Below are 26,447 nucleotides of genomic sequence, written 5' to 3' on the forward strand. Positions count from 1 at the left end.
GCAAGTCACTTAACTTCCCTGAGCCTCAGTTACCTTATCTGTAAAATGGGGATTAAGACTGTGAGCCCCACGTGGGGCAACGTGATCACCTTGTATCCCCCCCAGCGCGTAGAACAGTGCTTTGCACATAGTAAGCGCTTAACAAATTATTCTATTTATTTTATTTTGTTAAGATGTTTTGTGTTGTTCTCTGTCTCCCCCTTCTAGACTGTGAGCCCACTGTTGGGTAGGAACCGTTTCGATTTGTTGATGATGATGGCATTTATTAAGTGCTTACTATGTGCAAAGCACTGTTCTAAGCACTGGGGGGGATACAAGGTGATCACGTTGTCCCACGGGGGGCTCACAATCTTAATCCCCATTTTACAGAAGAGGTAACTGAGGCACAGAGAAGTTAAGTGACTTGCCTAAAGTCACACAGCCGATAAGTGGTGGAGCTGGAATTCGAACCCATGACCTCTGACTCCCAAGCCTGTGCTCTTTCCACTGAGCCACGCTGCTTCTCCTGCCAACTTGTACTTCCCAAGCGCTTAGTACAGTGCTCTGCACACAGTAAGCACTCAGTAAATACGATTGAATGAGTGAATGAACAAATGCCATCATTATTTTTATTATTATTGTTTATTGAGCGCTTACTGTGTGCGGAGCACTGGACTAAGCGCTTGGGAAGTACAAGTCGGCAACGTAGAGAGACGGTCCCTACCCGACAACGGGCTCACAGTCTAAAAGAGACTGCTTCGCAGAGAAGCAGCGTGGCTCAGTGGGAAGAGCACGGACTTTGGAGTCAGAGGTCATGGGTTCAAATCCCGGCTCCGCCACTTGTCAGCTGTGTGACTTTGGGCAAGTCACTTCACTTCTCTGGGCCTCCGTTCCCTCATCTGTAAAATAGTAATCCCCATTTCCCCCCATCTTACCTCCTTCCCTTCCCCACAGCACCTGTATATATGTATATATGTTTGTTCAGATTTATTACTCTATTTGTTTATTTATTTTACTTGTACATATCTATTCTCTTTATTTTATTTTGTTAGTATGTTTGGTTTTGTTCTCCGTCTCCCCCTTGTAGACTGTGAGCCCACTGTTGGGTAGGGACTGTCTCTATATGTTGCCAATTTGTACTTCCCAAGCGCTTAGTACAGTGCTCTGCACATAGTAAGCGCTCAATAAATACGATTGATGATGATGATGATGATGATGGGGATGAAGACTGTGAGCCCCCCGTGGGACAACCTGATCACCTTGTATCCCCCCCCCCAGCGCTTCGGACAGTGCTTTGCACATAGTAAGCGCTTAATAAATGCCATCATTATTATAGAAGGGGGAGACAGACAACAAAACAAAACGTGTGGACAGGTGTCAAGTCATCAGAATAAATAGAGATAAAGCTAGATGCACCCCATTAACAAATAGATAGAAGATAGGTTGAACCCAGTCCCTGTCCCACATGAGGCTCACAGTCTTACTCCCCATTTTCCAGATGAGGGAACTGAGGCCCAGCAAAGTGAAGTGACTTTTCCAAGGCCACACAGCCGACAAGTGACCTTGTGTCTCCCAGGCCTCTGCCCTCTCCACTGTGCCAACCTAGAATTTGGGGTCCCCCACCTAGTCTCCCTTGGAGATTTCCTTCGCTCCCACGGCTTTAACTGTCACCTCTGTGCGGACGAGGCCGATGCAGGAGTCAAGATGGGACGGGAGAAGTTCTGGGATCAACGGGGCGGCAGTTGGGATGGAGAGGAAAGGGCGGATTTTAGCACTACGATGAAGGTCGAACATCATCATCATCAATCGTATTTATTGAGCGCTTACTATGTGCAGAGCACTGTACTAAGCGCTTGGGAAGTACAAATTGGCAACATACAGAGACAGTCCCTACCCAACAGTGGGCTCACAGTCTAAAAGGGGGAGACGGAGAACAAAACCAAACATACTAACCAAATAAAATAAATAGAATAGATGTGTACAAATAAAATAAATAAATAGAGTAATAAATATGTACAAACATATATACAGGTGCTGTGGGGAAGGGAAGGAGGGAAGATGGGGGGGATGGAGAGGGGGACGAGGGGGAGAGGAAGGAAGGGGCTCAGTGTGGGAAGGCCTCCTGGAGGAGGTGAGCTCTCAGCAGGGCCTTGAAGGGAGGAAGAGAGCGAGTTTGGCGGATGGGCAGAGGGATTGGGGGCATTCCAGGCCCGGGGGAGGACGTGGGCCGGGGGTCGATGGCGGGACAGGCGAGAGCGAGGTACGGATAGGATGTGGTGACAGATGGAATATGTGGGCTGAATGAAGCAGATGAGGTCGTGGGTTCTAATCCCGGTTTCGCGTGTGACCTTGGGCAAGTCGCTTCACTTCCCTGGGCCTCAGTGACCTCATCTGGAAGATGGGGTTTGAGACTGTGAGCCCCACGTGGGGCGATCTGATTACCTTGTAATAATAATAATGGCGATGGCGTTTGTTAAGCGCTTACTGTGTGCCAAGCACTGTTCTAAGCACTGCGGGGGATACAAGGTGAGCAGGTTGTCCCACTTGGGGCTCGCAGTCTTAATCCCCATTTTCCAGATAATAATAATAATGATAGCATTTATTAAGCGCTTACTATGTGCAAAGCGCTGTTCTAAGTGCTGGAGAGGTTACAAGATGATCAGGTTGTCCCACGAGGGGCTCACAGCCTTAATCCCCATTTTCCAGATAATAATAATAATGATAGCATTTATTAAGCGCTTACTATGTGCCAAGCACTGTTCTAGGCGCTGGAGAGTTTACAAGATGATCAGGTTGCCCCACGGGGGGCTCACGGCCTTAATCCCCATTTTCCAGATAATAATAATGATAGGATTTATTAAGCGCTTACTATGTGCAAAGCACTGTTCTAGGCGCTGGAGAGGTTACAAGATGATCAGGTTGTCCCACGGGGGGCTCACAGCCTTAATCTCCATTTTCCAGATAATAATAATAATGATAGCGTTTATTAAGCGCTTACTATGTGCAAAGCACTGTTCTAAGCTCTGGAGAGGTTACAAGATGATCAGGTTGTCCCACGCAGGGCTCACAGCCTTAATCCCCATTTTCCAGGTAATAATAATAATGGCATTTATTAAGTACTTACTATGTGCAAAGCACTGTTCTAAGCGCTGGAGAGGTTACAAGATGATCAGGTTGTCCCATGGGGGGCTCACAGCCTTAATCCCCATTTTCCAGATAATAATAATGATAGGATTTATTAAGCGCTTACTATGTGCAAAGCCCTGTTCTAAGCGCTGGAGAGGTTACAAGATGATCAGGTTGTCCCACGAGGGGCTCACGGCCTTAATCCCCATTTTCCAGATAATAATAATGATAGGATTTATTAAGCGCTTACTATGTGCCAAGCCCTGTTCTAAGCGCTGGAGAGGTTACAAGATGATCAGGTTGCCCCACGGGGGGCTCACGGCCTTAATCCCCATTTTCCAGATAATAATAATGATAGGATTTATTAAGCGCTTACTATGTGCCAAGCACTGTTCTAAGCGCTGGAAAGGTTACAGGATGATCAGGTTGTCCCACGGGGGGCTCGCAGCCTTAATCCCCATTTTACAGATGAGGTAACTGAGGCACAGAGAAGTGAAGTGACTTGTCCAAAGTCACACAGCTGGCAGTCGGTGGAGCCGGGATTTGAACCCATGACCTCTGACTCCAAAGCCCGAGCTCTTTCCACTGAGCCACGCTGCTTCTCTGAGGTCACTGAGGCACAGACAAGTGAAGTAAATTGCCTAAAGTCACACAACCGACAAGTGACGGAGCCGGGATTAGAACCCATGACCTCCGACTCCCAAGCTCAGGCTCCTTCCACTGAGCCATACTGCTTCTCTTGTATTTACCCCAGCTATTAGAACATAGTAAGCGCTTAACAAATACTATAATTATTATTATTATATGATTAATATCATATTATGATGTTATACAGTGCTCTGCACACAGTAAGCGCTCAATAAATACGATTGATTGATTGATTGATTATGAGTGGAGTGTAATACCAGAGTTACAGGTTTGTAAGACAGCAAACAGCGCGGCCCGGTGACTGGAGCCCGGGCCTTTGAGCCAGAAGGACCTGGGTTCTAATCCCGGCTCCGCCACTTGGCTGCCGGGTGACCTTGGGCAAGTCACTTCATCGTCAATCGTATTTATTGAGCGCTTGCTATGTGCAGAGCACTGTACTAAGCGCTTGGGAAGTACAAATTGGCAACATATAGGGACAGTCCCTACCCAACTCTTCGGGGTCTCAGTTCCCTCATCTGTAAAATGGGGACGGAGACCGCGGGCCCCACACGAATCCGACCCGATTTGCTCGTAGCCACCCGGGGGCTCAGCGCAGTGCCCGGTACATAGAAAGCGCTTAGCAAATAGCATAATCATTCATTATTACCCCTCTCTCGTGGCAGGTGGCCAACGCTCCTGAAGCATTACAACCTCGCGGACAGCGTCAACTGGCTGGAGGAGTACAAAGCGCGGCAAAACGCCGGCCTCGAAGCGCAAAGGATCGTGGCGTCGTTTTCCAAGCGGTTCTTCTCGGAGCACGTAAGGAAGGTCCCTTCGGGATCCTCCGCCGGCTGGCCGCCTTCAAATCCCGGCCCGCCGCTTGCCGCAGTGGCTAGAGCCCGGGCCTGCGACTCATTCATTCATTCATTCATTCATTCAATCCTATTTATTGAGCGCTTACTGTGGGCAGAGCACTGGACTAAGCGCTTGGGAAGTACAAGTTGGCAAACGAAGGGGCAAGTCAGAGCAGTGCAGAAGGGAGTGGGAGAAGGGGGGGGCATAGTCAGGGAAGGCTTCTTGGAGGAGATGGGCCTTCAGTAAGGTTTTGAAGTGGGGAAGAGCAATTATCTGTCTGATATGACATGGGTTCGTATCCCAACTCCGCCACATGTCTGCTGTGTGACCTTGGGCAAGTCACTTAACTTCTCTGGGCCTCGGTTACCTCATCTGTAAAATGGGGATTAAGACTGTGAGCCCCACGTGGGACAACCTGGTCACCCTGTATCCTCCCCAGCGCTTAGAACAGTGCTTTGCACATAGTAAGCGCTTAACAAATGCCAATTATTATTATTATTATTATTATATGAGGATTGGGATAACAATATCCCAAAGTGTTGGACTTCAATCTAAAGTTTCCTTCTTCTCCTCCTCCTCCTCCTCTGCTATTTCCCTCCCCCCCGTCCTACTCCCCCAGCTCTTCCCTTCGGTGTCTCACTTGTAGGAGAATTATATTCATATTACTGAATTCTCCTGAGCACTTAATTCAATACTCTGCACACCATAAGCACTCAATAAATACCACTTATTGATTTTTCCAAGCATGAGGGCATACGTATACCCTCAGGTATATGTATTTTTAGACTGTGAGCCCACTGTTGGGTAGGGACTGTCTCTATATGTTACCAGTTTGTACTTCCCAAGCGCTTAGTACAGTGCTCTGCACATAGTAAGCGCTCAATAAATACGATTGATGATGATGTATTCCAAGTATTATGTATGCGTAAGGGTAGATGTATTTATAGAGATGTGTATTTATACAAACATCTCTCCAAAAGATGGTATTGCTTATTAACTCAACAAACACCATTCCTGGTAATGTAGGCAGATGTCCGGCAAGAAATTCCTGACCGGGAATCTCACATTTTTCTTCCCTCCATTTACCTCCTCCTCTTCATACTGTTGCACATATTAATAATTCTGGTATTTGTCCCCCTCTCCATCCCCACATCTTAGGCGGTCATGGGTTCTCCTCCCGGCTCCGCCACTTAATCAATCGATCAATCAATCGTATTTATTAAACGCTTTCTGTGTGCAGAGCACTGGACTAAGCGCTTGGGAAGTCCAAGTTGGCAACATAAAAAGACAGTCCCTACCCACCACTAGAAGGGGAAGACAGAGAACAAAACATATTAACAAAATAAAATAAATAGGATCTGTACAAGTAAAATAAATAAATAGAGAAATAAATACGTACAAACATGTATACATATATACAGGTGCTGTGGGGAAGGGAAGGAGGTAAGGCAGGGGGATAATAATAATAGTAATAATAATGGTGGTATTTGTATACATATATACAGGTGCTGTGGGGAAGGGAAGGAGGTAAGGCGGGGGGATAATAATAATAGTAATAATAATGGTGGCATTTGTATACATATATACAGGTGCTGTGGGGAAGGGAAGGAGGTAAGGCGGGGGGATAATAATAATAGTAATAATAATGGTGACATTTGTATACATATATACAGGTGCTGTGGGGAAGGGAAAGAGGTAAAGCGGGGGGATAATAATAATAGTAATAATAATGGTGACATTTGTATACATATATACAGGTGCTGTGGGGAAGGGAAAGAGGTAAGGCGGGGGGATAATAATAATAGTAATAATAATGGTGGCATTTGTATACATATATACAGGTGCTGTGGGGAAGGGAAGGAGGTAAGGCGGGGGGATAATAATAATAGTAATAATAATGGTGGTATTTGTATACATATATACAGGTGCTGTGGGGAAGGGAAGGAGGTAAGGCGGGGGGATAATAATAATAGTAATAATAATGGTGACATTTGTATACATATATACAGGTGCTGTGGGGAAGGGAAGGAGGTAAGGCGGGGGGATAATAATAATAGTAATAATAATGGTGGTATTTGTATACATATATACAGGTGCTGTGGGGAAGGGAAGGAGGTAAGGCGGGGGGATAGTAATAATAGTAATAATAATGATGATATTTGTTAAGCGCTTCCTATGTGCCAAGCACTTTTCTAAGCACTGGGGGAGATACAAGGTCATCAGGTTGTCCCACGTGGGGCTCACAGTCCTCAGCCCCTTTCTAGACTGTGAGCCCACTGTTGGGTAGGGACCGTCTCTATATGTTGCCAACTTGTACTTCCCAAGCGCTTAGTACAGTGCTCTGCACACAGTAAGCGCTCAATAAATACGATTGATTGATTGATTCTCTGCGCTTCCCCCTTCTAGACTGTGAGCCCACTGTTGGGTAGGGACCGTCTCTCTATGTTGCCAACTTGTACTTCCCAAGTGCTTAGTCCAGTGCTCTGCACACAGCAAGTGCTCAATAAATACAATTGATTGATTCTCTGCGCTTCCCCCTTCTAGACTGTGAGCCCACTGTTGGGTAGGGACCGTCTCTCTATGTTGCCAACTTGTACTTCCCAAGCGCTTAGTACAGTGCACAGTAAGCGCTCAATAAATACGATTGATTGATCCCCATTTTTACAGATGATGGAACTGAGACACACGGAGAAGTGAAGCGACTTGCCCAAGGTCACACAGTGGACAAGCGGCCGAGCTGGGATTAGAACCCACGGCCTCTGCCTCCCAAGCCCAGGTCTTGCCACTAAGCCACGCTGCTTCCTGCGTGGCCCTGGGCAAGTCACTGCACTTCCCTGGGCCTCGGTTCCCTCATCTGTACAATGGGGATGAAGACTGTGAGCCCCATGTGGGACAGGGACTGTCCAACCCAGTTTGCCTAGTAACCAATCAATCAGTCAATCGTATTGAGCGCTTACTGTGTGCAGAGCACTGTACTAAGCGCTTGGGAAGGACAAGTTGGCAACATATAGAGACAGTCCCTACCCAACAGTGGGCTCACAGTCTGCATCCCCATTGTACAGGCTAGTACAGTGCCTGGCACATAGTATTCATTCATTCAATCGTATTTATTGAGCGCTTACTGTGTGCAGAGCACTGGACTAAGCGCTTGGCACATAGTAATAACAGTAATCATAATTACGGTATTTGCTAAGCACTTATTATGTGCCAGGCACTGTACTAAGCACTGGAATAGACACAAGCTAATCAGGTTGGACACAGTCCCTGTCCCACATGGGGCTCACAGTCTTAATCCCCATTTTATAGATGAGGGAACTGAGGCCCAGAGAAGTGTAGTGACTTGCCCAAACAAATACCATTATTGTTATTATTTATTATTATTATTATTATTATTATTTCTAGACTGTGAGCCCACTGTTGGGCAGGGATTGTCTCTATATGTTGCCAGCTTGTACTTCCCAAGTGCTTAGTACAGTGCTCTGCACACAGTAAGCGCTCAATAAATACAATTGATTGATTGATTATTATTTTTATTATTATTATTATTGCAGATCTTTCTACGTGTGTACTGATCGTTTAGGTTTCTTCTGAAGCCTACACTTTTTGTAATGGTGTTTGTTAAGCACTTTCTAGAAGCCGGGCTTCGTATTAAGCACTGGGGTAAATACAATAATAATAATAATAATAATGGTGGTATTTGTTAAGCGCTTACTATGTGCAAAGCACCGTTCTAAGCCCTGGGGAGGTCACAAGGTGATCAGGTTGTTCATTCATTCATTCAGTTGTATTTATTGAGCGCTTACTGTGTGCAGAGCACTACAAAGTGCTGGGGAGGTCACAAGGTGATCAGGTTGTTCATTCATTCACTCATTCAATTGTATTTATTGAGCGCTTACTATGTGCAAAGCACTGTTCTAAGTGCTGGGGAGGTCACAAGGTGATCAGGTTGTTCATTCACTCATTCAATCGTATTTATTGAGCGCTTACTATGTGCAAAGCACTGTTCTAAGTGCTGGGGAGGTCACAAGGTGATCAGGTTCATTCATTCACTCAATCGTATTTATTGAGCACTTACTATGTGCAAAGCACTGTTCTAAGCACTGGGGAGGTCACAAGGTGATCAGGTTGTTCATTCATTCATTCTTTCAGTTGTATTGAGCGCTTACTGTGTGCAGAGCACTGTACTAAGCGCTGGGGAGGTCACAAGGTGATCAGGTTGTTCAGTCACTCATTCAATTGTATTTATTGAGCACTTACTATGTGCAAAGCACTGTTCTAAGTGCTGGGGAGGTCACAAGGTGATCAGGTTGTTCATTCGTTCACTCATTCAATCGTATTTATTGAGCACTTACTATGTGCAAAGCACTGTCCTAAGCGCTGGGGAGGTCACAAGGTGATCAGGTTGTTCATTCATTCATTCACTCAATCATATTTATTGAGCGCTTACTGTGTGCAAAGCACTGTTCCAAGCACTGGGGAGGTCACAAGGTGATCAGGTTGTTCATTCATTCATTCATTCATTCAATCGTATTTATTGAGCGCTTACTGTGTGCAGAGCACTGGACTAAGCGCTTGGGAAGTGCAAGATTGTTCCGCGAGGGGCTCACAGTCTTCATCCCCATTTTCCAGATGAGGGAACTGAGGCCCAGAGAAGTGAGGTGACTCGCCCAAAGTCCCCCAGCTGACAACTGGCGGAGCCGGGACTTGAACCCATGACCCCTGACGCCAAAGCCCAGGCTCTGCCCACTGAGCCATCTCGGGCAGGCCCCTGCTCCACTCTCCCTCCCGTAGCCGAGACCGGTAGGGGACTGGAAACTCTCCAATCAATCAATCAATCAATCATATTTATTGAGCGCTTACTGTGTGCAGAGCACTGTACTAAGCGCTTGGGAAGTACAAGTTAGCAACACATAGAGACGGTCCCTACCAACAGTGGGCTCACAGTCTAAAAGGGGGAGGTGCCACCCCGAGAGGGGGTTTGGGAGAATTCAGTACAACAGTCTAACTAACGGACGCTGACCCCAGCATCTGTCGGTGGTTTTAACGAAAGATGCAACCTCCTTTCTAGGTCCCTTGCAATGGCTTCAGTGACATCGAGACCCTTGGATGCCCAAGGCACTTCTTTGAGGACGAACTCATCGCCATCCTTAATATAGAAGGACGGTAAGGCGGCTTCCGGAATTCCTTCAGTCGTATTTATGGAGCGCTTACTGTGTGCAGAGCACTGGACCGAGCGCTTTCGGGATAACCCCTAGACCTGGCCTTTTTCATTCAGTCATTCATCGTCATTCAGTGGTATTCATTCATTCATTCAATCGTATTTATTGAGCGCTTATTGTGTGCAGAGCACTGGACTGAGCGCTTTCTGAATAACCCCTAGACCTATCCCTTTTCATTCATTCATTCATTCATTCAGTCGTATTCATTCATTCAGTCGTATTTATTGAGCGCTTACTGTGTGCAGAGCACTGGACTGAGTGCTTTCTGAATAACCCCTAGACCTATCCTTTTTCATTCATTCATTCATTCATTCATTCAATCGTATTCATTCATTCAATCGTATTTATTGAGCGCTTACTGAATAAGCCCTAGACCTATCCTTTTTCATTCATTCATTCATTCATTCAGTCGTATTTATTCAGTCATTCATTCAATCGTATTTATTGAGCCCTTACTGTGTGCAGAGCACTGGACTGAGCGCTTTCGGCATAACCCCTAGACCTATCCTTTATCATTCATTCATTCATTCAATCATTCATTCATTCAATCGTATTTATTCAGTCATTCATTCAATCGTATTTATTGAGCGCTTACTGTGTGCAGAGCACTGTACTGAGCGCTTTCTGAATAACCCCTAGACCTATCCCTTTTCATTCATTCATTCATTCAATCGTATTCATTCATTCATTCCATCGTATTTATTGAGCGCTTACTGTGTGCAGAGCACTGTACTGAGCACTGTCTGAATAACCCCTAGACCTATCCTTTTCCATTCATTCATTCAATTGTATTCATTCAGTCATATTTATTGAGCGCTCACTGTGTGCAGAACACTGTACTGAGCACTTTCAGAATAACCCCTAGACCTATCCTTTTTCATTCATTCATTCATTCATTCAATTGTATTCATTCATTCATTCAATCGTATTTATTGAGCGCTTACTGTGTGCAGAGCACTGTACTGAGCGCTTTCTGAATAACCCCTAGACTAATCCTTTTTCATTCATTCATTCAATCGCATTCATTCATTCATTCAATCGTATTTATTGAGCGCTTACTGTGTGCAGAGCACTGTACTAAGTGCTTTCTGAATAACCCCTAGACCTATCCTTTTTCTTTCATTCATTCATTCATTCATTCATTCATTCAGTCATATTCATTCAATCATATTTTTTGAGCGCTTACTGTGTGCAGAGCACTGTACTGAGCGCTTTCTGAATAACCCCTAGACCAATCCTTTTTATTCATTCATTCAATCGTATTCATTCATTCATTCAATCGTATTCATTGAGCGCTTACTGTGTGCAGAGCACTGTACTAAGCGCTTGGGAAGTCCACGTTGGCAACAAATAGAGACGGTCCCTACCCAACAGTGGGCTCACAGCCTAGAAGGGGGAGACGGACAACAAAACCAAACATATGAACAAAATAAATGGAATAAATATGTACAAATTAAATAAATAAATAAATAAATAGATAGATAGATAGATAATAATAAATAAATAATAATAAATAAATAAATTTTCATTTACAGCAGTTTCATTCATTCAATTCATTCATTCAGTTGTATTTATTGAGCGCTTTCTGTGTGCAGAGCACTGTACTAAGCGCTTGCTTCACCAGTTGGAACGTAAATCATCCCGCGTTAGGGAGCAACTTTGATTTTTTATGATATTTGTTAAAGAGCTTACTATGGGTAGATCACTGTTCTAAGCGCTGGGTAGGTACAAGTTTTTATTTATTTGTGTTGCCGTCTGTCTCCCGCACGCTAGACTGCGAGCTCGTTGTGGGCAGGGAGTGTCACTGTTTATTGTGTTCTTGTTGTTTTATAATAATATAATAATAATTATATTGATAATATATTAATATTATATTAATTATTAATATTGTTAATAGTATAATAATAATTAAGCGCTTACTATGTGCAAAGCACTGTTCTAAGCGCTGGGGAGGTTACAAGATGATCAGGTTGTCCCACGTGGGGCTCACAGTCTTCATCCCCATTTTATGAGGCCCAGAGAAGCTGGGCTATGTATTAAGCGCTGGGGTAAATACAGTAATGATAATAATAATAATGATTGTATTAAGCGCTAACTATGTGTAAAGCACTGTTCTAAGCGCTGGGGAGGTTACAAGATGATCAGGTTGTCCCGCGGGGGGCTCACAGTCTTCATCCTCATTTTCCAGATGAGGTAACGGAGGCCCAGAGAAGTGAAGTGACTTGCCCAAGGTCACCCAGCTGACAGTTGGCGGAGCCGGGTTTCGAACCCATGACCTCTGACTCCAAGGCCCGGGCTCTTTCCACTGAGCCACGCCGCTTCTCAATCCTGACTCCGCCAATTGTCAGCTGTGTGACTTTGGGCAAGTCACTTCGGTTCTCTGGGCCTCAGTTCCCTCACCTGTAAAATGGGGATGAAGACCGTGAGCCCCCCGTGGGACAACCTGCTCACCTTGTAGCCTCCCCAGCGCTTAGAACAGTGCTATGCACATAGTAAGTGCTTAATAAATGCCATTATTATTATTATTATTATTATTTTATTATTATTATTATTATTATCAAATCCCGGCTCCGCCAACTGTCAGCCGGGTGACTCCGGGCAAGTCACTTCACTTTTCTGTGCCTCAGTGACCTCATCTGCAAAATGGGGATTAAAATTGTTAGCCCCCGGTGGGACAACCTGATCACCTTGTAACCTCCCCAGCGCTTAGAACAGTGCTTTGCACATAGTAAGCGCTTAACAAATACCATCATTACTATTATTGTGGGTTCAAATCCCGGCTCCGCCGTTTGTCAGCTGGGTGACTTTGGGCAAGTCACTTCACTTCTCGGGGCCTCAGTTCCCTCATCTGTCAAATGGGGATGAGGACTGTGAGCACCCCCCCCACCGTGGGACAACCTGGTCACCTTATAACCTCCCCAGCTCTTAGAGCAGTTCTTTGCACATAGTAATAGTAAGCGCTTAGTAAATGCCATTATTATTATCATTATTATTGTTAAATGTCATAATTATTATTATTAGGAAAGCATGAAGGCCTGTTTGCCAGGCTGACAAATATGGCAGGGGCTGCCAACCTTTTAGAGGTCGCGTGGGTTGGGCTAAGGAAGAGTGGATTTGGGCAAGGGGTTGGTGGCCACAGGGAATAATAATAATAATAATAATAATAATAATAATAATAATAATAATAATGACATTTATTATTTTTATTATTTATTAATTATTTATTAAAGGAAAGTTTTCCCTTTCTCTTCATAACAGTTCCTTTCTCTTCTAGACTGTGAGCCCTTCGTTGGGTAGGGACCGTCTCTCCATGTTGCTGACTTGTACTTCCCAAGCGCTTAGTCCAGTGCTCTGCACACAGTGAGCGCTCAATAAATACGATTATTTATTCTACATATAATAAATTTATTCGATTTATATATATATATATATTATCATATATAATATATTATGATATGCTATATGTTATCATCATCATCATCAATCGTATTTATTGAGCGCTTACTGTGTGCAGAGCACTGTACTAAGCGCTTGGGAAGTACAAATTGGCAACATATAGAGACAGTCCCTACCCAACAGTGGGCTCACAGTCTAAAAGGGGGTTATTATTCAAAGCAATATATTATAATATGTATTTATTATATGATATTATTTATTACACTTGTATATTATTATGCAAGGACTGTATCCAACCTGATCTTGCTTGTATCTACCCCAGTGCCGACTATCTAATAATAATAATAATGATGATGGCATTTGTTAAGCACTTACTAAGTGCAAAGCACTGTTCTAAGCTCTGGGGGAGGTTACAAGGTGATCAGGTTGTCCCCCGGGGGGCTCACAGTCTTAATCCCCATTTTACAGATGAGGGAACTGAGGCCCGGAGAAGTGAAGTGACTTGCCCAAAGTCACCCAGCTGACAACGGGCGAAGCCGGGATTTGAACCCATGACCTCTGACTCCAAAGCCCGGGCTCTTTCCAGTGAGCCATTCTCAAGACTATCTATGTATCTAAGTTGCCGACTTGTACTTCCCAAGCGCTTAGTCCAGTGCTCTGCACACAGTCAGCGCTCGATCAGTCCGATTGAATGGATGAACAAATCAATCAATCAATCAGTCGTATTTATTGAGCGCTGACTGTGTGCAGAGCACTGGACTAAGCGCTTGGGAAGTCCAAGTCGGCAACGTCTAGAGACGGTCCCTACCCAACGGCGGGCTCACGGTCTAGAAGGGGGAGACAGAGAACAACACAAAACATATTAACAAAATAAAATAAATAGGATATGTGCAAGTAAAATAAATAGAGTAATAAATACGTACAAACATATATGCAATGCCGTCATTATTATTGCTGTTGTATTTGGAAGACTCCAATGCCGTCATTATTGTTATTATTATTATTATCATTATTATTATTATTGTATTTGGAAGACTCAGCCCTGCTTGTTCTGCCCTTTTTCCTCAGGAAGGCATTGACGCGGAAGTATTACGCCAAGAAAATTCTGTATTTCCTCCGGCAGCAGGAGATTTTGAAGAGCCTGAAGGCATTTCTGGAGCAGGTGGAGAACCAGGAATCCTTCCTGGAAGGTGGGCTCGACATCCCGGGGCCCGTGCCGATCGAATCCCTCCCTCCCGCCCCTTCCCAGCCCCCCCAAGGGCCGAGGAATCGTTCCCCTGTGATCCCTAAAAGGAGCACGGCCAAGTGGAGAGAGCACACGCCCGGGAATCCGAAGGTCCTGGGTTCTAATCCCGGTTCCGCCACTTGTCTGCTGTGTGGCCCTGGGCAAGCCGCTCCACTTCCCTGGGCCTCTGTTCCCTCACGTCTCTGAAGCAACGTGGAAAGAGCCCGGGCTTTGGAGTCAGAGGTCATGGGTTCAAATCCTGGCTCCGCCACTTGTCATCTGTTTGCTTTGGGCAAGTCACTTCACTTCTCTGTGCCTCAGTTACCTCGTCTGTAAAATGGGGATTAAGACTGTAAGCCCCCCCGTGGGACAACCTGATCACCTTGTAACCTCTCCAGCGCTTAGAACAGTGCTTTGCACATAGTAAGCGCTTAATAAATGCCATCATTATTATTATTATTATTAAGTGGCTGAGCCAGGATTTGAACCCGGTGGTATTTATAATAATGATGGAGGGGGATGGAGGGGGGAGGAGGGGGATAAATGCATATTTATTCTAATTATTCTAATTATTTTATTTTGTTAATATGTTTTGTTTTGTTCTCTGCCTCCCCCTTCTAGACTGTGAGCCCGCTGTTGGGTAGGGACTGTCTCTAGATGTTGCCAACTTGGACTTCCCAAGCGCCTAGTACAGTGCTCTGCACACAGTAAGCGCTCAATAAATACGATTGAACGGATGAATGAAAATCCAACCTGTTATGCTTGTATATTCGGTTATTCAGTTGTATTTAAGAAGCAGCGGTGGCTCAATGGAAAGAGCCCGGGCTTGGGAGTCGGAGGTCGTGGGTTCTAATCCCGGCTCTGCCACTTCATCATCATAATCAATCGTATTTATTGAGCGCTTACTGTGTGCAGAGCACTGGACTGAGCGCTTGGGAAGTACAAGTTGGCAACAGATAGAGACAGTCCCTACCCAACAGTGGGCTCACAGTCTAAAAGGGGGAGACAGAGAACAAAACCAAACATACTAACAAAATAAAATAAATAGAATAGATATGTACAAGTAAAATACATAAATAAATAGAGTAATAAATATGTACAAACATATATACGTATATCCAGGTGCTGTGGGGAAGGGAAGGAGGTAAGACGGGGGGGGATGGAGGGGGGAGGAGGGGGATAAATGCATATTTTAATTATTTTATTTTGTTAATATGTTTTGTTTTGTTGTCTGTCTCCCCCTTCTAGACTGTGAGCCCGCTGTTGGGTAGGGACCGTCTCTAGATGTTGCCAACTTGGACTTCCCAAGCGCTTAGTACAGTGCTCTGCACACAGTAAGCGCTCAATAAATACGAATGAATGAATGAATGAATGAATAAAAATCCAACCTGTTATGCTTGTATATTCGGTTATTCAGTTGTATTTAAGAAGCAGCGTGGCTCAATGGAAAGAGCCCGGGCTTGGGAGTCGGAGGTCGTGGGTTCTAATCCCGGCTCTGCCACTTGTCAGCTGGGTGACTTGGGGCAAGTCACTTCACTTCTCTGGGCCTCAGTGACCTCATCTGGAAAATGGGGATTAAAACTATGAGCCATAGTTTTAGTATCTACCCCAGCGCTTAGAACAGTGCTTGGCACATAGTAAGCGCTTAACAAATACCATCATTATCATTTTTATTATTACTGAGCCACACTGCTTCTCTAATGAGACTGTCCGTCCAACCCGATATGCTTGCATCCCCGTTGTCGGGTGGGGACCGTCTCTATATGTTGCCAACTTATACTTCCGAAGCGCTTAGTACAGTGCTCTGCACACAGTAAGCGCTCAATAAATGATTGAATGAATGAATGATTGAATTAATTAATTAATTAATTGATATCAGGGTGTTCAGTTGTACTGTATCGACCCCAGCCCGGCAATTCATTCATTCTGCGTGCAGAGCACTGTACTAAGCGCTTGGGAAGTACAAGTTGGCAACATATAGAGACAGTCCCTACCCAACAGTGTGTCCATTGCTTGGCACATAGTAAGCGCTTAGCCAATACTGTAATTATTATTATTAATAATAATAATAATAATAATGATGGTATTTGTTACACGCTTACTATGTGCCACGCACTTTTCTAAGCGCTGGGGTAGATGCAAGGAAATCAGGTTGTCCCACGTGGAGCTCACAGTCTTAATCCCCATTCATTCAATCGTATTTATTGAGCGCTTACTGTATGCAGAGCACTGTACTAAGCGCTTGGGAAGTACAAGTTGGCAACATATAGAGACGGTCCCTACCCAACAGTGTGTCCATTGCCCGACACATAGTAAGCGCTTAGCCAATACTGTAATTATTATTATTGATAATAATAATAATGATGGTATTTGTTACGTGCTTACTATGTGCCACACACTGTTCTAAGCGCTGGGGTAGATACAAGGAAATCAGGTTGTCCCACGTGGGGCTCACAGTCTTCATCCCCATTCATTCAATCGTATTTATTGAGCGCTTACTGTATGCAGAGCACTGTACTAAGCACTTGGGAAGTACAAGTTGGCAACACATAGAGACGGTCCCTACTCAACAGCAGGCTCACAGTCTAGAAGGGGGAGACAGAGAACGAAACAAAACATATTAACAAAATAAAATAAATAGAATAAATATGTACAAGTAAAATAAATAAATAGAGTAATAAATCCGTACAAACATATGCACATATATACAGGGGCTGTGGGGAGGGGAAGGAGGTAAGGCAGGGGGGATGGAGAGGGGGAGGAGGGGGCTGAGGGTGGGAAGGCCTCCTGGAGGAGGTGAGCTCTCAGTAGGGCCTGGAAGAGAGCTAGAGCGCTCATTCATTCATTCAATCGTATTTATTGAGCGCTTACTGTGTGCAGAGCACTGGACTCGGTAGGATTGAGTGAGTGAACGATTATCGATCGACTGACCGACGGGCCGTGTCACGTCTTGGCTTTCAGGGGCCGTCCTCGTCGATCGGTATTGCAACCCCCTGGCAGAGATCAGCCTGGAGGCGATCCGGGCCCAGGTGGACGACATCGCCGACAAAGTACGCCTGGCCTTGCGGGCGAAGAACCCCCGCCACCCCAGTTTATCCTTCAAGGCAGGTGGGAACTTCGAAATTCCGACCTTTCCAAGAGCGGCACCCCGTCCTCTTCCCCCGCCCCGGACCGTCAGCTCGTCGGGGGGCGGACAGTGTGTCTGTTTATTCATGTACTTAACTGGTATTCATTCATTCAGTCAATCAATCAATCGTATTTATTGAGCGCTTACTGTGTGCTTAACTGGTATTCATTCATTCAGTCAATCAGTCAATCAATCAATCGTATTTATTGAGCGCTGACTGTGTGCGGAGCACTGGACTTCTCTGTACTTTAGAGAAGCAGCGTACCGTCATCTCGTCGGGGGGCGGACAATGTGTCTGTTTATTCATGTACTTAACTGGTATTCATTCATTCAATCAGTCAATCGTATTTATTGAGCGCTTACTGTGTGCTTAACTGGTATTCATTCATTCATTCAATCAATCAATCATACTTATTGAGCGCTGACTGTGTGCGGAGCACTGGACGTCTCTGCGCTGCAGAGAAGCAGCGTACCGTCAGCTCGTCGGGGGGCGGACAATGTGTCTGTTTATTCATGTACTTAACTGGTATCCATTCATTCATTCAATCAATCAATCAATTGTATTTATTGAGCGCTTACTGTGTGCAGAGCACTGGACTTCTCTGCACTGCAGAGAAGCAGCCTACCGACAGCTCATCGGGGGGCGGACAATGTGTCTGTTTATTCATGTACTTAACTGGCAGTCATTCATTCATTCAATCAATCAATCGTATTTATTGAGCGCTTACTGTGTGCTTAACTGGTATTCGTTCATTCATTCAATCAGTAATCAATCAATTGTATTTATTGAGCGCTGACTGTGTGCGGAGCACTGGCCTTCTCGGCACTACAGAGAAGCAGCGTACTGTCAGCTCGTCGGGGGGGCGGACAGTGTGTCTGTTTATTCATGTACTTAACTGGTATTCATTCATTCAATCAATCAATCAATCGTATTTATTGAGCGCTTACTGTGTGCTTAACTGGTATTCATTCATTCATTCAATCAATCAATCGTATTTATTGAGCGCTTACTGTGTGCTTAACTGGTATTCATTCATTCATTCAATCAATCAATCGTATTTATTGAGCGCTTACTGTGTACAGAGCACTGGACTTCACTGCGCTGCAGAGAAGCAGCGTACCGTCAGCTCGTCGGGGGGCAGACAGTGTGTCTGTTTATTTATGTACTTAACTGGTATCCACTCATTCATTCAATCAATCAATCAATTGTATTTATTGAGCACTTACTGTGTGCAGAGCACTGGACTTCTCTGCACTGCAGAGAAGCAGCGTACCGTCAGCTCGTCGGGGGTGGACATTGTGTCTGTTTATTCATGTACTGAACTGGTATTCATTCAGTCAATCAATTGTATTTATTGAGCACTTACTGTGTGCTTAACTGGTATTCATTCATTCATTCAATCAATCAATCAATCGTATTTATTGAGCGCTGACTGTGTGCGGAGCACTGGACTTCTCTGTGAAGCAGCGTACCGTCAGCTCGTCGAGGGGCGGACAATGTGTCTGTTTATTCATGTACTTAACTGGTATTCATTCATTCATTCAATCAGTCAATCGTATTTATTGAGCGCTTACTGTGTGCTTAACTGGTATTCATTCATTCAATCAATCAATCATATTTATTGAGCGCTGACTGTGTGCGGAGCACTGGACGTCTCCGCAGTGCAGAGAAGCAGCGTACCGTCAGCTCATCGGGGGGCGGACAATGTGTCTGTTTATTCATGTACTTAACTGGTATTCATTCATTCATTCATTCAAGCAATCAATCAATTGTATTTATTGAGCGCCTACTGTGTGCGGAGCACTGGACGTCTCTGCAGTGCAGAGAAGCAGCGTACCGTCAGCTCGTCGGGGGGCGGACAATGTGTCTGTTTATTCATGTACTTAACTGGCATTCATTCATTCATTCAATCAATCAATCGTATTTATTGAGCGCTTACTGTGTGCTTAACTGGTATTCATTCATTCATTCAATCAGTCAATCAATCGTATTTATTGAGCGCTGACTGTGTGCGGAGCACTGGATGTCTCTGCGCTGCAGAGAAGCAGCGTACCATCAGCTTGTCGGGGGGCGGACAATGTGTCTGTTTATTCATGTACTTAATTGGTATTCATTCATTCATTCAATCAATCAATCGTACTTATTGAGCGCTTACTGTGTGCTTAACAGGTATTCATTCATTCAATCAATCAATCGTATTGAACGCTTACTGTGTGCTTAACTGGTATTCATTCATTCATTCAATCAATCAATCAATCGTATTTATTGAGCGCTGACTGTGTGCGGAGCACTGGACGTCTCTGCGCTGCAGAGAAGCAGCGTACCGTCAGCTCGTCGGGGGGCAGACAATGTGTCTGTTTATTCATGTACTTAACTGGTATTCATTCATTCATTCAATCAATTGTATTTATTGAGCGCTTACTGTGTGCGGAGCACTGGACATCTCTGCGCTGCAGAGAAGCAGCGTACCGTCAGCTCGTCAGGGGGTGGACATTGTGTCTGTTTATTCATGTACTGAACTGGTATTCATTCAGTCAATCAATTGTATTTATTGAGCACTTACTGTGTGCTTAATTGGTATTCATTCATTCATTCAATCAATCAATCAATCAATCGTATTTATTGAGTGCTGACTGTGTGCAGAGCACTGGACGTCTCTGCGCTGCAGAGAAGCAGCGTACCGTCAGCTTGTCGGGGGGTGGACAATGTGTCTGTTTATTCATGTACTTAACTGGTACTCATTCATTCAGTCAATCAATCAATTGTATTTATTAAGCGCTTACTGTGTGCTTAACTGGTATTCATTCATTCATTCAATCAATCAATCGTATTTATTGAGCGCTGACTGTGTGCAGAGCACTGGACTTCTCTGTACTGTAGAGAAGCAGCGTACCGTCATCTCGTCGGGGGGTGGACAGTGTGTCTGTTTATTCATGTACTTAACTGGTATTCATTCATTCATTCAATCAATCAATCGTATTTATTGAGCGCTTATTGTGTGCTTAACTGGTATTCATTCATTCAATCAATCAATCAATCGTATTTATTGAGCGCTTATTGTGTGCAGAGCACTGGACTTCTCTGCACTGCAGAGAAGCAGCCTACCGTCAGCTCGTCGGGGGGTGGACAATGTGTCTGTTTATTCATGTACTTAACTGGTATTCATTCAGTCAATCAATTGTATTTATTGAGCACTTACTGTGTGCTTAACTGGTATTCATTCATTCATTCAATCAATCAATCGTATTTATTGAGCGCTGACTGTGTGCGGAGCACTGGACTTCTCTGTGAAGCAGCGTACCGTCAGCTCGTCGAGGGGCGGACAATGTATCTGTTTATTCATGTACTTAACTGGTATTCATTCATTCATTCAATCAGTCAATCGTATTTATTGAGCGCTTACTGTGTGCTTAACAGGTATTCATTCATTCAATCAATCAATCGTATTTGTTGAGCGCTGACTGTGTGCGGAGTACTGGACGTCTCTGTGCTGCAGAGAAGCAGCGTACCGTCAGCTCGTCGTGGGGGCAGACAATGTGTCTGTTTATTCATGTACTTAACTGGTATTCATTCATTCATTCAATCAATCAATCAATCAATCAATTGTATTTATTGAGCGCCTACTGTGTGTGGAGCACTGGACGTCTCTGCACTGCAGAGAAGCAGCGTACCGTCAGCTCGTCGGGGGGCGGACAATGTGTCTGTTTATTCATGTACTTAACTGGTATTCACTCATTCATTCAATCAGTCGTATTTATTGAGCGCTTACTGTGTGCTTAACTGGTATTCATTCATTCATTCAATCAGTAATCAATCAATCGTATTTATTGAGCGCTGACTGTGTGCGGAGCACTGGACTTCTCGGCACTACAGAGAAGCAGCATACCGTCAGCTCATCGGGGGGGCGGACAGTGTGTCTGTTTATTCATGTACTTAACTGGTATTCATTCATTCAATCAATCAATCAATCGTATTTATTGAGCACTTACTGTGTGCTTAACTGGTATTCATTCATTCATTCAATCAATCAATCGTATTTATTGAGCGCTTACTGTGTGCAGAGCACTGGACTTCACTGCGCTGCAGAGAAGCAGCGTACCGTCAGCTCGTCGGGGGGCAGACAGTGTGTCTGTTTATTTATGTACTTAACTGGTATCCACTCATTCATTCAATCAATCAATCAATTGTATTTATTGAGCACTTACTGTGTGCAGAGCACTGGACTTCTCTGCACTGCAGAGAAGCAGTGTACCGTCAGCTCGTCAGGGGGTGGACATTGTGTCTGTTTATTCATGTACTGAACTGGTATTCATTCAGTCAATCAATTGTATTTATTGAGCACTTACTGTGTGCTTAACTGGTATTCATTCATTCATTCAATCAATCAATCAATCGTATTTATTGAGCGCTGACTGTGTGTGGAGCACTGGACTTCTCTGTGAAGCAGCGTACCGTCAGCTCGTCGAGGGGCGGACAATGTGTCTGTTTATTCATGTACTTAACTGGTATTCATTCATTCATTCAATCAGTCAATCGTATTTATTGAGCGCTTACTGTGTGCTTAACAGGTATTCATTCATTCATTCAATCAATCAATCGTATTTATTGAGCGCTGACTGTGTGCGGAGCACTGGACGTCTCTGCGCTGCAGAGAAGCAGCGTACTGTCAGCTCGTCGGGGGGGGCGGACAATGTGTCTGTTTATTCATGTACTTAACTGGTATTCATTCATTCTTTCAATCAATCAATCAATCAATCAATTGTATTTATTGAGCGCCTACTGTGTGCGGAGCACTGGACGTCTCTGCAGTGCAGAGAAGCAGCGTACCGTCAGCTCGTCGGGGGGGCGGACAATGTGTCTGTTTATTCATGTACTTAACTGGCATTCATTCATTCATTCAATCAATCAATCGTATTTATTGAGCGCTTACTGTGTGCTTAACTGGTATTCATTCATTCATTCAATCAGTCAATCAATCGTATTTATTGAGCGCTGACTGTGTGCGGAGCACTGGATGTCTCTGCGCTGCAGAGAAGCAGCGTACCGTCAGCTTGTCGGGGGGCGGACAATGTGTCTGTTTATTCATGTACTTAATTGGTATTCATTCATTTATTCAATCAATCAATCGTATTTATTGAGCGCTTACTGTGTGCTTAACAGGTATTCATTCATTCAGTCAATCAATCGTATTGAACGCTTACTGTGTGCTTAACTGGTATTCATTCATTCATTCAATCAGTCAGTCAATCAATCGTATTTATTGAGCGCTGACTGTGTGCGGAGCACTGGACGTCTCTGCGCTGCAGAGAAGCAGCGTACTGTCAGCTCGTCGGGGGGCGGACAGTGTGTCTGTTTATTCATGTACTTAACTGGTATTCATTCATTCATTCAATCAATTGTATTTATTGAGCGCCCACTGTGTGCAGAGCACTGGACGTCTCTGCGCTGCAGAGAAGCAGCCTACCGACAGCTCGTCGGGGGACGGACAATGTGTCTGTTCATGTACTTAACTGGTATTCATTCATTCATTCAATCAATCGTATTTATTGAGCGCTTCCTGTGTGCGGAGCACTGGACGTCTCTGCAGTGCAATCAATCAATCGTATTTATTGAGCGCTTACTGTGTGCAGAGCACTGCACTAAGCGCTTGGGAAGTAAAAGTTGGCAACATACAGATACAGTCCCTACCCAACAGTGGGCTCACAGTCTAGAAGGGGGAGACAGAGAACAAAACCAAACATATTAACAAAATAAAATAAATAGAATAGATATGTACAAGTAAAATAAATCAATAAATAGAGTAATAAATCTGTACAAACATCTATCCATATGTACAGGTGCTGTGGGGAAGGGAAGGAGGTAAGACGGCGGGGTGGAGAGGGGGACGAGGGGGAGTTGAGCGCTTACTGTGTGCAGAGCACTGGACTAAGCGCCTGTTGCCAACTGGTACTTCCCAAGCGCTTAGTCCAGTGCTCTGCACACAGTAAGCGCTCAATAAATACGATTGATTGATTGATTGACAAGTAGGCAATATTATTATTATTATTATTATATTATTATCTTGTCAGGCCCGGGACAGTGCCAGGGCAGAACCGTGCGGCGGGACACTCATTCATTCATTCAGTCGTCCTTATGGAGCACTTACTGTGTGCAGAGCACTGTACTAAGCGCTTGGGAAGTCCAAGTTGGCAACATCTAGAGACGGTCCCCTACCCAACAGTGGGCTTACAGTCTAGAAGGGGGAGACAGACAACAATTCCCTCATCTGTCAAATGGGGATGAAGACCGTGAGCCCCCCGTGGGCCAACCTGATCACCTTGTAACCTCCCCAGTGCTTAGAACAGTACTTTGCACGTAGTAAGCGCTTAATAAATGCCATCATTATTATTATTATGTCACTTCACTTCTGTGGGCCTCAGTTCCCTCATCTGTCAAATGGGGATGAAGACTGTGAGCCCGCCGTGGGCCAACCTGATCACCTTGTAACCTCCCCAGTGCTTAGAACAGTGCTCTGCACATAGTAAGTGCTTAATAAATGCCATCATCATTAGTATTATTATTATTATTAATACTAGTGGGCACTGTACTGAGCGCTGGGGTAGATATAAGATAATCGGATTGGTAACAGTTCCTGTCCCTCATGGGGCTGACAGTCTTAATCCCCATTTTTCTAGACTGTGAGCCCACTGTTGGGTAGGGACCGTCTCTAGATGTTGCCAACTTGGACTTCCCAAGCGCTTAGTACAGTGCTGTGCACACACTAAGCGCTCAATAAATACGATTGATTGATTGATTGATTTTACAGATGAGGGAAGCGAGGCCCAGAGAAGTGAAGTGACTTGCCCAGGGGCCCACAGCAGACATGTGGCAGAGCCAGGATTAATAATAATAATCATAACAACAATAGTAATTATAGTGGCACTTCTTAAGCGCTTAGAACAGTGCCTGGCACCAAGTTAAGCACTTAACAAATACCGTAATTATTATTAAATGCTTCCTGTGTGTCAAGCACTGTTCTAAGCACTGGGGCAAATACAAGTTAAATTGGGTCGGATGCAGTCCCTGTCCCACATGGGGCTCACGTTCTCAATTCCCATTTGACAGTTGAGAAAACCGAGGCCCAGAGAAGTGAAGTGACTCGCCCAAGGTCACACAGCAGACAGGTGGCAGAGGCGGGATGGGAGCCCAGGCCCTTCTGACTCCTGGGCCCGGCTTTCTATCCACTGGCCCAGATTCCAGAGGAGGAAACTGAGGCTCAGAGAAGCAAAGCGACTTGCCCTAGGTCACCCAGCCGACAAGCGGCGGGGCCGGGATTCGAACCCAGGTCCTCTGACTCCCGGGCCCGGGCTCTGGCTACTAGTCCACGCTGCTGCTTTTTGTTTCATGCAGTCATTCATTCAGTCGTATTTATTGAGCGCTGACTGTGTGCAGAGCACTGGACTAAGCGCTTGGAAAGTACAGTTTGGCAGTTTGGTTTCAGGTGGGGCCTCGATGATACCAGACGGAGAACTCCAGAGGCAGGTGCTGGACGCCATCAACCAGGTCCTCTACGAGCAGCTGAAATACAGGGGGAACCAAACGGATTACTATAACGCCCTCAACCTCTTCATCCACCAGGTCAGTGTCCCATCCATCATTCCATCCCTCCATCCATCCCTCCATCCATCCCTCCCTCCCTCCCTCCCTCCCTCCCTCCCTCCCTCCATCCATTCATCTATCCCTCCCTCCATCCCTCCATCCATGCATCCCTCCCTTCATTCATTCATTGTCGTATTTATTGAGCACTTACTGTGTGCAGAGCACTGTACTAAGCGCTTGGGAAGTACAAGTTGGCATCCCTTCATCCATCCCTCCATCTCTCCCTCCATCCATCCATCTATCCCTCCCTCCCTCCATCTCCTTTCCTCCTCCCTCCCTCCATCCCTCCCTTCCTCCATCCTTCCATCTATCTCCTTTCCATCCATCCCTCCCTTCATTCATTCATTCAGTCGTATTTATTGAGCACTTACTGTGTGCAGAGCACTGTACTAAGCGCTTGGGAAGTACAAGTTGGCATCCCTTCATCCATCTATCCCTCCCTCCCTCCATCTCCTTTCCTCCCTTCCTCCCTCCCTCCCTCCCCTTTCCTCCCCCCCTCCCTCCATCCCTCCCTCCATCCTTCCATCTATCTCCTTTCCTTCCTCCCTCCATCCATCCATCCCTCCTTTCCTCCCTCCCTCCCTCCATCCCTCCCTCCATCCCTCCGTCTCTCCATCCCTCCATCTCCTTCCCTCCCTCCCTCTCTTCATCCATCCCTCCCTCCATCCATCCGTCTATCCCTCCCTCCCTCCCTCCCTCCATCTCCCTTCCTCCCTTCCTCCCTTCCTCCCTCCCTCCATCCTTCCATCTGTCCATCCCTCCCTCCCTCCATCCTTCCATCTGTCCATCCCTCCCTCCCTCCATCCCTCCCTCCCTCCCTCCCTCCATCCATCTGTCCATCCCTCCATCCCTCCCTTCATTCATTTATCCAGTCGTATTTATTGAGCGCTTACTGTGTGCAGAGCACTGTACTAAGTGCTTGGGAAGTACAAGTTGGCATCCCTTCATCCATCCCTCCATCTCTCCCTCCATCCATCCATCTATCCCTCCCTCCATCCCTCCCTCCATCTCCTTTCCTCCCTCCCTCCCTCCCTCCATCCTTCCATCTATCTCCTTTCCTCCCTCCCTCCATCCATCCATCCATCCCTCCTTTCCTCCCTCCCTCCCTCCCTCCATCCCTCCCTCCCTCCATCCCTCCGTCTCTCCATCCCTCCCTCCCTCCATCCACCCATCTCCTTCCCTCCCTCCCTCTCTTCATCCATCCCTCCCTCCATCCATCCATCCTTCCATCTGTCCATCCCTCCATCCCTCCCT

The 26,447-nt window shown here is 45.4% G+C and overlaps 1 protein-coding gene across 1 annotated transcript in view; it reads left to right on the forward strand.

Annotated features, from left to right (window-relative positions):
• Positions 1 to 26,447, forward strand: part of FBXO21 (F-box protein 21) — a 74,408-nt gene that overhangs the window by 13,026 nt on the left and 34,935 nt on the right. The window contains exons 3-7 of the mRNA XM_038762757.1: positions 4,416 to 4,551; positions 9,656 to 9,750; positions 14,271 to 14,392; positions 17,389 to 17,535; positions 25,036 to 25,172. Coding sequence (XP_038618685.1) covers positions 4,416 to 4,551; positions 9,656 to 9,750; positions 14,271 to 14,392; positions 17,389 to 17,535; positions 25,036 to 25,172 — 637 coding nt within the window. The remainder of the gene's footprint in view (positions 1 to 4,415; positions 4,552 to 9,655; positions 9,751 to 14,270; positions 14,393 to 17,388; positions 17,536 to 25,035; positions 25,173 to 26,447) is intronic.

The sequence above is a fragment of the Tachyglossus aculeatus genome, chromosome 21 (assembly GCF_015852505.1).
Source record: "Tachyglossus aculeatus isolate mTacAcu1 chromosome 21, mTacAcu1.pri, whole genome shotgun sequence".
Classification (NCBI taxonomy): Eukaryota; Metazoa; Chordata; class Mammalia; order Monotremata; family Tachyglossidae; genus Tachyglossus; species Tachyglossus aculeatus.